At 38.9% G+C, this 13,007-nt stretch overlaps 1 protein-coding gene across 1 annotated transcript in view; it reads right to left on the reverse strand.

The window, feature by feature from the left end:
- Positions 1 to 1,552: 1,552 nt before the first annotated feature.
- The window catches only part of GABRA2 (gamma-aminobutyric acid type A receptor subunit alpha2), a 165,290-nt gene continuing 153,835 nt past the window's right edge, over positions 1,553 to 13,007 (reverse strand). Inside the window, exons 9-10 of the mRNA XM_088450552.1 lie at positions 8,541 to 8,743; positions 1,553 to 3,412 (exon numbers count right to left, since the gene is read on the reverse strand). Coding sequence (XP_088306678.1) covers positions 3,119 to 3,412; positions 8,541 to 8,743 — 497 coding nt within the window. The 3' untranslated portion in view covers positions 1,553 to 3,118. The remainder of the gene's footprint in view (positions 3,413 to 8,540; positions 8,744 to 13,007) is intronic.

A 13,007-nucleotide genomic window follows, 5' to 3' on the forward strand; every position in this document is an offset into this window, starting at 1 on the left:
GCAAGGCCAAATGTATATATATATTTATTTTAGCTATTAGCAGGGCTAGGGAAATATGAAAAATTACTTTTTGCTAGTTTTTGTCTGACAAATGATAATGGCAGACAAAATGGCAGAACAGTTTAAAACTAATAAAGGGAAATACTACAGTTCCACTAATTATATCTTGAATTTGGCATACACAATGCATACGTGCGATGTTCTCTTTGCTCATTGTTGCCGCCCAACTGCCAACCAGAAACACGTGTTTAGCTGCCACCTGGAAATGACTGAAATGCATACGACTCTGAATCATGTGTAAGTTTGCAAGATGCGGCCTCATTAGAACTTGTGTGCTACTCAGATCATAATGTGCCACCATTAAATTAAAAGTAAGCAAACATAGTACATTCCCTCATGCACACATGCATATGAAGCTTTTTCTGAGGGACACAACTGGATGGGTGAAAAATAAAAATATATTAGCAATACTCTTGATTCTGCAATAAATAACTTTGCTGGGCAATTACAATGCAAGCAGCAATTTCATAATGCAATGAGAAGAATTTGAATTGGAGGAACATTCAATAGTTTCAATATATACAAATAAATGTTTCTTTATATACATTATGCTTTGTACATATATTTATAATTGTATTACAGTGCAACAATATACATTTATTAAATGTTAAATTTAAAATCTACAGCTCTCATTTCCATAGCTATAAATTAAAAGAGAAGAGTACTACATTAAATATTAACCATCATGTAATGAATCTATACTTGTACAGCTAGTTAAAATTACTCTTGTATGTTGACTGTTGTATGCATGTTGTAAATATGGCACATTGGTTATGTTACATGACTACATATGACTTGCTTTCTCAGTATTATTGCTTGCCAGTAAATGTGTATGTTATATTGCACACACCTCCATGGAAGATCCAGATTATGGTACATTACACTTCTGGTGTACACTGTTGGTGTTCTATTTTTCACTTAAGTATATGAAAATATATAAATTTCTGTCTATAATATGGATAAAGTGCTCAGCTTCACCTCATGTCCCTTTTTTACTGAAAACTAAAAATACAGTATGATATGGTGCATGATGGAAATTTACACAAAAAAAACAAGACCATTATACTTTTGAATCAGTAAAGGGGATGGGAAAAAAAAGTCAAAAAGTAAAAAAAAAAAAATCAATGAAAAATAAATACATATATAAATTAAAACAATTATCACTGAATTAAAAAAAATCAATGCTGTCAGCTTTTTATCTTCATAAAAATTAAACGTTTTCCCCTTAATGAAGTATTTAACTAAAAACACTGAAAGTTAGATTTATTTTACAGTACACAAGTTTGATAAATGTATGATGTCTTCAGTGAAATTGTTGATATGCATCCACTCTGATGCAGTGTTCCTTTGTTTAATCCATTTATTTTGTCATTACTAAGAGCTTGCTGATCAAACAAATTTGTGACCATAGCTATTAAGTTGTCTAGCAATGAACACTTTGATGTAGAGTAAAATAATATAAATTAAAAGCAACATAATGTATGTCTTCATATTCTACTTTATTTATTCTTTAGAAATATGTACAGTCTTCCCAATCTTGAATAATAAACCTGCAGTAATACTGTATTTAAATACTGTAAAATGGCTATAAAGGAAACTATCCCTACATGTTTTCATACAAAAGAAAAATAGTAGCATTTTAATTAAATGCTATCCCAGGAGACATTCAAGATTAATAAATTTGTAGGGTGTAAACTTTTTCAAAATAGTAAACACTTGTCACATAATAGTCAAATTAAATTCGTTTGACAATAAAGTTTTACTGTACCCACAGATGCTCCTATTGTGGCTTTGGGAAAAAATGCTGTAGAATTACACTGATTTGAGCTAATACAAGAAACGTGAAAATTAAAAGCATAATAATGATTGTACAATAATAAAATATAATAAACCTAAATATCATGGGACATAAGTTTTCTGGTTCCAGGGACTTTATACGACATTTCAAAAGCAGTGTCAATAACTGGTTTAAAGGTCAGCAATATTTAATCATCTCTTATTGAGAAGGGTGTTTTAACCCATGAATTACCTAATTAGTTCTCATCAGTTTCCCATGGACACATAGAGGCTGCATGGACCAAGATGCAGGAAATACAGTGATTGTATGAAAAGCACCACCTTACACAGAGCTGAATCATCAGAATGTTCCATACACCACCAACGACCCATTTGATTGCAGAATTTTAGGGCTATTGTGCTTTCATAGAAAATACATCTGCATGAGGGTTAAAATGCCCAGTTGAACAACTCCTTGTGTTATCATATTGAATATTGGAAAAAATTAATAAAGCACAGGGCAGTGTCTACATAGTAGTATAAAATAGAAATAATGGACCATTTTACTATATGTGATACTATTAATATTCATTTTATAAATTTAAACAAAAGCTGCTTGAATGTCAATTTAGTCAAAAGAATTAAAAAAGTAGCAAATAAATAAAGTGATTTTTGGGTATAATTGAAGTGTGACTCTATGGAACAAGCACATGTTAGTAAATGTTTAAATGTCTTTGACATATAATTTCCCTGGTCATTTTGTCTGATATCCAAAAAGCAATCCTACTGAAACTAAGTTACTCTTCGCTATATCCCATAAGGAAAAATTGATGGAACCTCAACATTTCTGACTTTGTACAGACATCACCATTGTTTCTGTGAAATAAATTATACACCTCTGAAATTAGAAAGGGCATTTAACACACAAGCATGTTGATTTACAATATAAAAGTTTGAAGTTCTAATTAACAAAATAGGGTCCCCAAAACAAATATGTACCCATAAATGTGTTCTCTATTAACAGGTAGCCATTTCTCATGAACTGCAGTACAACCTTATTCCAAAGTAAATATACTTTACGGCCAAGAAGGAACTGTTTCAGAAGCCATGAGTGCTACTGTGTCTATTCATAGCTGGTTCTAGTTAACAAAGTCCCCTCTCCTTAGGTAAGAGGTGCTTACTGTAAATGTCATTTTCATAAGTTAGCAGTTATTAGTCATACATACTAAAACAATCTGAGTCTCAGAATGACAATATATTGTTAGCATACGGGGTGCTTATTCTATTTTGAAAGGACAAGCCCTTCTATGGCAAGTTCCCTATTCAGGTAAGTGGCCCAGTATACCAAGTTAAATGTACCGAATAAAAGTGGAAATACTATTCTTGACATTCTGTCAATTTTACTAACACTATTGAATGTTTTCTTTGCTTCCTGTGGTTTTGCTTTGTTAGGATCTGCAGTTGCACTTTTTGATATTGTCGGCAGGGCAGAATCCTTAGTGATGTTTGGAGCGTAATTTGCTACAGCGACTGCATACGCATTGTTTTTCTTAATGACAGATGCTTTCTCTTTTTTCTGAAATAGAGAAAACCAGAAAACCTGTTAGCTGTCATTTTGCCAAAGCAATTTAAGAATACATTTTGTGACATAGATTTTTGTAAGTGATTGTTTTACAGAGCAATAATACAAACTGCAGTACTGTAAATACATATAATACAATCAGCACAGTACAATATTCAAGGCAGACACAAGGAAAGATAATGAAATATATAAATGAAAGGCAGAATGCAGGTCTTATAATAGATAATAATGTGACAGCTTGCTGCATTCTATTTGAGGAATGTAAAAAAATTTAGCTGATTTTATATGCAAAAAATACACAAGGGGGTATATTTGTTAAAAGTTGATTGAATCGATTTTGATCAATTTTAAATCGATCTAAATCAATAATGTGTTTCTGGGGTTAAGTTACAAATTTACATATGTGTCCTTGCACATCTTTACTGCAGTCGCGCTAAAAAGCTCCTCTCGGCGCACCATGTCCTGCAAGACTCTGCAAGAACCAGGCATGTTTTTTTGACGAAAATACGTCTAAGTCGCAATGTGATACAACTAGGACGCACCAGGAGACTGTGCTGCTTAATGGGATATGCAACATTTGTATATCTTGTGCGACTGAATCTCTGAATCTGTATACAAAGTGCAACAATGTAGAGGCAGCAGCTTTTTTCATTCTAAGTTCCATTGTGTTTCATATACAGACTCAAGTGCAGACAGATATACAAGTGTTGCATATCCAATTAATCAGCACAGTCTGCTGGTGTGTCCTAGTCTGCCCAATGCTAGCAGAGTCCCGCTAGACCTGGCGGCTCACTCTCGACAGGCAAGTCGCGCTGTGTGTCGAATTGAGGCTTGATACACATGTGTACTAACACTTAAAAAAAAAAAAAATCAAAACCTGTCTGTTAGTAAATGTGTGATTTAGTCCCAGAAACACAACATTAAATTTAGATCAAATTGAAATCGATCATAATCGACTGAAACCAAAACCAGGATCACGTCACTCTCTAAGCAGTAGTACTCAGGTTGAGCCTTGACCTGGAAGCATGGAAATATAATATATAAGCCAGCTTCGCCTTCCTGGAGGGATAGATTCCTAGCATCAGCTCAAACTGAATTCAACACTGATTAAGGAAAACCCTGCAGGCCATCAGATTTTGGAAGGTATCCGGATCTGATAAGTGGCGTCAGAAGCTAAAAGACTTGGTAACGAAGCAGTAGGAGCGATTTGATTGCCAGAAGTGACTTAAACATGTTCAGACTCTGCGAGAAACTCTGCAGAACTTGCAAATTCTGGACCTGGTTGATTTTTTGTTGCTCTGCTCAGTTGACCAGAGGCTGGAGAAGAAATCTGCAGGGATGTATTACCAGATGATTCCATGACCAGAGTATACTGTAATATTTTGTTTACCAGTTTAGAGAATTTGCTTATGCCTCCTGGAACTGTTCTGGCAGTAGCAGAGGAGTGGAGCAAAATGACCCCCTGGCCTTCACCAGTGACTACAAAGAGATTTAGATTCTGCTGCTTTAAAGCCTCCAGGTCAAAGCCCTCTGTCATGCCCCAGATGTAGCAGGCTGGTGTAGGTACAAAGAACGGTCATCAAACTAGAACTGGTACAGAAGCAGACTATCAAAGGACGGGTTGGAAATAAATTGGGAGACAGAAACAGAGCCAAATCAAGAGACATTAGAATGCAAAGCTGGTGAAAACACTGGAGCTAAGCTGGAAACAAGATCCTGGATATAGACAAACTGGAAGAAGGAAAGCAGGAGCACAGGTAATGAGCCTAAAACTCTGGCACAGGTTTGTGCACAGATGGGGTGATTCTGAGTCAGACTCATCTGTGGTCACTTTTCAGGATGGCCATGCCAGGCTCTTACTAGCGTATGCTAATGTGAGGATACGCCAGTGTATGCAGAAAATCAGCACGACTGCATGGGAAAGCCTAACCCGTCCACTGTCTTTTTGCCCATAGCTGTTGTATTTGGATTTGCCCCCAAAAGATCCATCTGAAAAAGGCATCCCACCTCCGTCTGCACTCTACGATCGAGCATGAAAGTCGGCCTACTTGCTCACGACACTCCCATGACACTGCTACAAGACCGAATAGATCCCTGCATTCCCTCCCCGAGATGCTCATTTCACAGAGAGTATAGTTTGTCAAAGAACGGATCAATCTGTACACACTACCGAACTCCATCAGTGCGAAGTCTGATTTGGCGCATGCATAGTTATCAATAATTTTTTTGACCCAAGATACATCTGCATTGCTACTTGTGTCCGACTCAGAATCAGCCCCAGAAGGGTTATTTACAGAAAGAGGAATTCCAAACTGCTGCCCTTGATGACATCAGTGGTCATTTTATAAAATTAGCACAACTGCATGTCCTGGCAGATAGAAGGGGCAGATTGCCAGAATCATTAGCAGGAGGATGATACCAGAATCTGCCACCATCAGACACGGTAACAAAATACTGGGCCCGGGGCCTAGTTATTTTGCTCCATGTACATTCACTAACATACACTATTAAATGATTGCAGTGTGGGGAGGGGTTATTTATAAGCCCAACGCTGATAGGAAATGTGATAAAAATAAAAGCAAAAGCTATACTGTAGGTAAAATTAGCATTATTAGAACCACAATAAATTAGAATCTTTGTCCTAAGTGGTTAACTCTAACCTTAGTGGTTAAGGTCCTAAGGTCATTATTCTGGAAGCATGATCTATCAAAAATAGAATGCTGAAGCACTTACTGTAGGCATACCATATCTCCTAACATTTCTGTTATCCCATTCTCGTACATTAGATCCCTACATTTTGGATTTTCTGTTCCTAGAATTCTTAAGTGTATATTTACTAAAGTGCTGGCTTTTAGAAGTGGAGAAGTTGCCCATAGCAGCCAATCAAATGGGCAACATCTCCACTTCTAAAAACCCACACTTTAGTAAATACACTCCTTAGTGTTTATGTCATTTTTGTGAATCTTGATTCTGTCTTTACTTTTATTTTTTATTATTTTCAAGTATTTTAATTGCTTTGGCATATTTATTTTCAATATAAATTATTTTTGAACTTTTGTTTGTGTCAAACAATATTATGGAATAGATATTATTTTGCATTCATCCTACTGAAGTTTTCAGTCCCACATCTTTTCACAGCAATAGTCTGGCACTAAGAGAACCATTACATTGCAACATTTAGATCATTATTCTTATGGGTTAGGTACGTGATCCTGATGGTCACAATGCCGACGGTCAGAATTCTGACAGCGGCATCCTGATAATCAGAATCCCAACGTATCTTGGTAAGTATTCTAACCCCAATCATAACTCTAACCCTAACTGTCCCCTCCAGCAGAATAATTTGAATCCTCTCCTCCCACAGCTTAATTAACCAGCCCCTACTGCAGCCTAGCCCTAACCCTCCCCCTGGTGCCTAACCCTAACCTTAAATCTAAAGGTGCATGTCCACTACATGACTAATGAACGACTGAACGATAATGCCATCATTATCGTGCAATCGTTCATTATACTGTGCAGAGGATATTGTGCCCACACTGAACGAAATATCTTCAGTGCAGCCACTCTCCCACATCCCCGAACCTGCACAACCTGACGATATCGTCAGGTTGGATAGCAGGTTCAGGCGATGACAGATGCCGACAATGACCAACGGGAGCGCACATCACTGTTCGTTGCCGGCATACTCACTGCACAATTAATCAACGATTGAACGATAACGATGTCGTCATCGTTCATTTATATCGTGTAGTGGATATGCGCCTTAACCCTAATCCTCACCGTCGGAATCTGTTGGGATTGTGACCATCGGAATTCCCCTTTCAGTATTGTGAATATTGGCATTCTAAACATCGGGATCCTGACAACATCGCATTCTTATTATTGTTATTATTAATAGTAATCATTTATTATTGGCATTATTTAGGATACAATACTAAAACTTATATATATTAAATACACAGGGCACTGATTCTGAGTCGGGGCGCATCTGCAGAAACAGACACATATCCCAATTTTCTGCTGACTGCACATGAATAAAAAATTCCAAACAGGGAAATAGGCATTTCTAGGTGACAATTGGGTGATGATTGTACAAATATACCATCTGTGCCTCGTGAGAGTGTACAGGAAGTGTCTTGGGCATGTAGCCTGACGTCAGTGCTTGTTTGAGACATCTGGATGCTGCTGGGACGCATGTTTCAGACGGATGTTTTGCACCCAACATGAGGTGGATTCAAGTGCCAATACTAAGGGTGATGGTGCGGCTGTGGATAGAAAAACAGTGTATGGTGGGACTCTGAGGGATGCAAATTCGCAAGGATGGGCGCATATTCACGATAGCCAAACCTAGTCAGTAGGCTACCCCGGCTGAACACAATAGCGGCCGACTCACAATCAGCCCCGGGATGTACACTATTCCAGATTTAAGAGCTACAGTGGATGACCACTATTGATGACCAATGAAGAAGAACCACACAGCTCTACATTTCACACCTAAAATCTGAAAATTTAGGCAAGAAGAACATGGCGATATTGGTCATTGAGAGGGCCTGTTCCTTCTAAAGAGGCACAATTGTGAACAATGGGCCTGATTCAGAGTAGTATGCTAATGCATGCGCAATTGCGAATTTTGTAGTTAAGCAATTGCTGGAATATGCTAATGCATCAGCCGGTGGAATTTGTATTGAGACGCCCACCGGTGCTCTCGCAGCTGCCCACTACTGCGTACACAAACGCAGCATTGGACATAGATCCTCAAAATATCGAGTGGGTCTATGGTCACTCAGGATGGACATAGTAATTAAGATGCTGGAGCTTTGTTCTCTGCGCAGGCGCAGGCTAGTATACACCCAGGAAACGGCCCCGTCATGCTCTCATTTTGGCCATCACTCCCTGTAACCACCCACAAAACGGTCTCTTCCTGTCAATCAATTGAGAGTTAATCCTCACAGCGAGCATGATCGCAACTCATTTGCCGTGTGTTCTCAATGCAGCTGCGACGCATGCGCAGTCCACCGATAATCGCTCAACTGCGTGAAAATTGGCATAGCGTTCAACTTTGAATCAGGTCCAATGAGTGTAGTTGCTCATTTCCATTGTAAATATAGGAATGTGCTCTTACCTTGTCATTGACTACACTTTTTCCATCCCAGGCCCATCCTCTTTTTGTAAAATAGTTAACTGTGGCAAATTCAATCAAAGCAGAGAATACAAATGCGTAGCAAACAGCAATGAACCAATCCATAGCTGTAGCATAAGCTACTTTTGGCAGGGAGTTCCTAGCACTGATGCTAAGTGTTGTCATGGTTAGTACAGTTGTGACACCTAGGAGAAAAACAAGCATCAATCAATGTATCATGTTAAAGTTCAGCTTTACAATTTTCCATTAAGAAGTTTATGGCCTATCTCCTTTCCTTTGACATAAAGCAAGGGGCGTTTTCCTTTCATCTTTTAACATTTACAATAGATGGGTCCGCAAGGAGTATTACAAGAAAACCACAAAGACAATTAGCCTTTTGCAGTCTCTTATTAAAGTGTTCCAGATGCATCAAAGATGTAATAATCCACATATTGCAATACATTGAAACGCTAGCCGATGGCGCCTTGCTTTCTGGTAGTTCTATTCTGTCTAATGAAATATATTGAACTAAATAATCAAATTTAGGCACTTTTAAAATGTACATCTAGAAGAAGATTTAGAGCATCTTTACATTCTAATTTGATATTGATTTCTGTCTTTCCTCCTTCAGAAGACATTTTCCTAAGTTGGTGTTTCTTTTGATGATTTCTTATTACTTCCAGTCCAGTGGGGAGTGTATTTGCAGCACGCAGCAGAGACTGCAGAGGTACAATTTTCTGGCTGGACATGTTTGCACAATTTAAAAGTAAAAGAAACGTGCACAGAAAAAAATGCATTTCAGTTGTATGAACCTTGAGATTCATGAGATATGACCACATGGGATGTAGTTATAATAACAACAGTCAGAATGCCGGTGCTTAGAATACCGCAGCCAGAATCCCGAACCTGTCAGAATCCCGGTGCCGGCATCCTGACGGTAAGTAGTCTGGATAGGGGGAGCGTTAGGAGTTAGGATTAGGTGCTAGGGGGAGGGATAGGCACTAGGGGGGAGGGTTAGGTTTAGGCTGCGGATGGGGGTAGTTAGGTTTAGGCACTGGGGGGTAATTAGGTTTAGGCAAGGGGGGGAGGGTTAGGGGTAGGGTTAGGATACTTACCAACATGTGTCGGTATCCTAACCTTGTCGGGATACCAGCGTTAGGATTCTGACCGCCAGTATCCCCAGCATCGGCATCCTGTACCCAACGCAACCACATCTGCATCCGCACTTTGACTTCAACAGTGAGCACTTGCGCCTGACCTATACTTAGTCCAAATATGGCATACAGTATTTTTGTTACAGTATATCAGGTTTGCATAGCCGCATTTGCGTGAACACATCCTCAATAAATACAGAGCCATAGCCCAATTCTACTTCTCTGGTCGTAAATGTAGATACAATCGAATAGTTTATGAGTATGCACTGCTCATACCTGCTGCAGCACCATAATAGGGCGCTGCTGCGTCCTGTGCTGCAACCGCCCCCTAAGTGGTGTTCAAGGCATCATAACTAAGCGCCCCAATGGGTGGGAAGGTGGGATCACCTTCTCCTGACACTAGCCTGCTCAGGGCATCCAAGAGAGGCTCTGAGTGGCAGAACAGATTCGTCTCTCCTCACGAAGTACAGAAGCCATGAAGCAGAGCAAGAAGCGGGTTGCAGCGGAGGTTGAGTATGTCTGGTACCTTTCTAATCGGATCCCGTCCTGTGCGACGGCAGCGGCTGCATCACCCTCCTTAGGGCCCTGACAGCATGCACCAATTATACACATTCACCACATTCACACAAACTGGTTTAGGTTCAACTTTGCATCATCTACTAAGACTGTTTGCTGTACTGCATTTGATAACACAGCATAGTAAGGAAAGATATATTGGCTTATTCCTTCCTTAGTATGAGTACCATGTCCATTCAACCTTGGTAGGAGCTCCATGTCTATCAAGCTCCTTTGTAGGAGCTCCATGTCCTGGTTACTATGTGACTTTCTTCCTTATACTAATAAATGTGGCTGGAACAAACCTGATCTCTATGGTCCAAAAACTACAGAAGAGTTTATGGTGCTATGTTAAAGCAATGCAGTGGGATTTATCTAACAAAATTACTGTAGGATGTGATCATTTTAAATACTACATATTATTTCTGTTTGTTAATTAGGTCACACAGTGCAGAATAAGAACAAGGAGTGTAGGTAAAATGGCATATAACACTACTTTGGTAACAACAAAGCAATTACAAAATTAACATTAAGACAAAATATGATTAAAAAAAAGTTAGTTTCACATACTGGGGTTGATGCAGATTTGGTAGCAATTATTCCCCAAATCGGAGACACAATTTGCATTTATTAAAAAAGCAGCAATAAACGAAGTGGCAAATATCTTAAGATGTGGGTCAGTCAGCAACAGCATCATATGTGCGTCATTTATTCCAGGCATATACACTTGTGCCTGTGCTTTCAATCATTTATTTCCAAAAAATACATTCCAATTTAGGTCTCAATAAAACTGATGACATCTCTAATACAGTAGAAACATCTTATGAACAAAAAAAAATCATGTGCCCGAACAATAAAAGAAAATAATCGCCACTCAGCACCAACTAAGCACCTGGAAAGGGCCAAATGGAGACTAAACTATAATTAGGTAACTTTGGATGTTTTTATTTTTCTCTATTACATGGTTCTGGTCTTCCAGCACTTAAAAATATTGTATCATTTCTAGGGACATATACAACATTCACACCATACTTGTCTACTCTGTCAGCTCCTGGGTTCATCTCCTGGCTGCCTGGAAGAGCATTCATGCTCCCCTGGCGCATCCATCCGGCTCTGCCCATTTTCCGAGTAAAGTGGGCAGTCCTGCATGGCCAATGATGTGATTCGTGTTGAATTGCATCATTTTAGCCACGCCTTTACAATGCTAAAAATCCCTGCGTTGACACAATCTCGCCATCACACCCCGCACTACACTCTCTACTGCGACATGCCCCCTACACATGTCCTGCTGTGCCGACCTGGCTGCCCCCTCTGGCAACTATGATTCACACTTAAGGGCCATATTCAATTAGCCTGAGAAAACGGGTAAGTGAAACAGGTGAAATGCAGGTGAATAAATTATCGCTGATTACGTCATTTTTGCCTGTTTCATTTATCCCCATATTCAATTACAAAGACTTTTCACTTTGTAAAAAAAAAATGGTGATAAGTTTTCACCACTGTTTAGGTGGCAAAAAAAGTGCAGAATTGGGGTTTAGGGGTGCAGAATAAAAAAAAAAAAATAGCCTGCAGCCTTTGTAATTTCCCCTTAAAGTAATCTGTGTAATTTAAAAAAAAAAAAATCTTTAGAAAAAAGGTACTTTAATTTTGGGTTGAAAAAAAAATATTGGGGGACAAACATCTAAACTAGCGAAATTGATCTCGGGGAGGTTCCCAAGTATGCGGCAGGTGTTTTCTAGCGGCAGGTGCATTTTTGAAGAATTTTCAAAATTCACTCTAGGGACTTAAAAATATGCTTGCACCCATTTTCATGTACCCCGAATTTGATGGACATAGTAATTTTTCCCCCGAGGAAAAAAACCTAAGTGCTATTCTTCACCACTTCGGTGAATACGGGGATAAGAGGGCATGCGACCGATACTTTATCCACTCCTAAAACGGCGATGATGGCGAAAAGTCCGACCTCAGACTTTTCGCCCCATATTGAATATGGCCCACATTATGCTTTGTTTCACAATAATTTAATGTTTAATAAATATTACTATGGGGCCTAGTCATTATGAGATATCGACCCATTACACATGCAGAAAAGCTAGTTTCAGCCTGCTTTTGTTAACGGGTCCATTAACTAATGCCATTAACCAATGTCCTACTCCTTTCTATGGAAAAGAGGGGTGGGGTTGCCCTGCAGCCGTGTTCAAGCGTGAACTCAGAACTTAAAGCACGCAAGCGCAATTGGCTGGATTGGCAGTGGTAAGTATCACTGCTACTGTAGCAGTGTTAGGGATCGCAGGGACAGCTGCCTTTCGGAGCAGCTATCCTCACACCGAGGCAATAATGAATTGCTCTGGTAGCTGAGTATTCAACTCTATAACTCGCAGCGAGTTAGATACTTAGCCATCCGACCCCCAATGATTAATAGGCCCCTATATGCATGCATAAGGGTGTTGTTATGGAGGCCTAACTTCTTCCATTGTTATGCATATTTTTTATGGGGTAGTGGGAATCATGTCACATATCTGGTAATATGAATCCTTATCTTACACACAAATATTTATAGGTTATCTAATTATTTGAGAATGAACTATTATTTTTTTTTTTTCAAATATGTCAATCACAATGATTATACTAATTCATAATAAAAAAAAGTCTGCAGCTAATGTTACTGACAATCTGGACATCTAAGCGGCAACACAAATGGACATTTCTAGATATACTTTGTAAGTCCATTGTGTGCAATCAATTTCTAAAACAGTCAGCC

This window comes from Taudactylus pleione, unplaced genomic scaffold (genome assembly GCF_031769625.1).
Source record: "Taudactylus pleione unplaced genomic scaffold, aTauple2 ptg000519l, whole genome shotgun sequence".
NCBI lineage: Eukaryota > Metazoa > Chordata > Amphibia > Anura > Myobatrachidae > Taudactylus > Taudactylus pleione.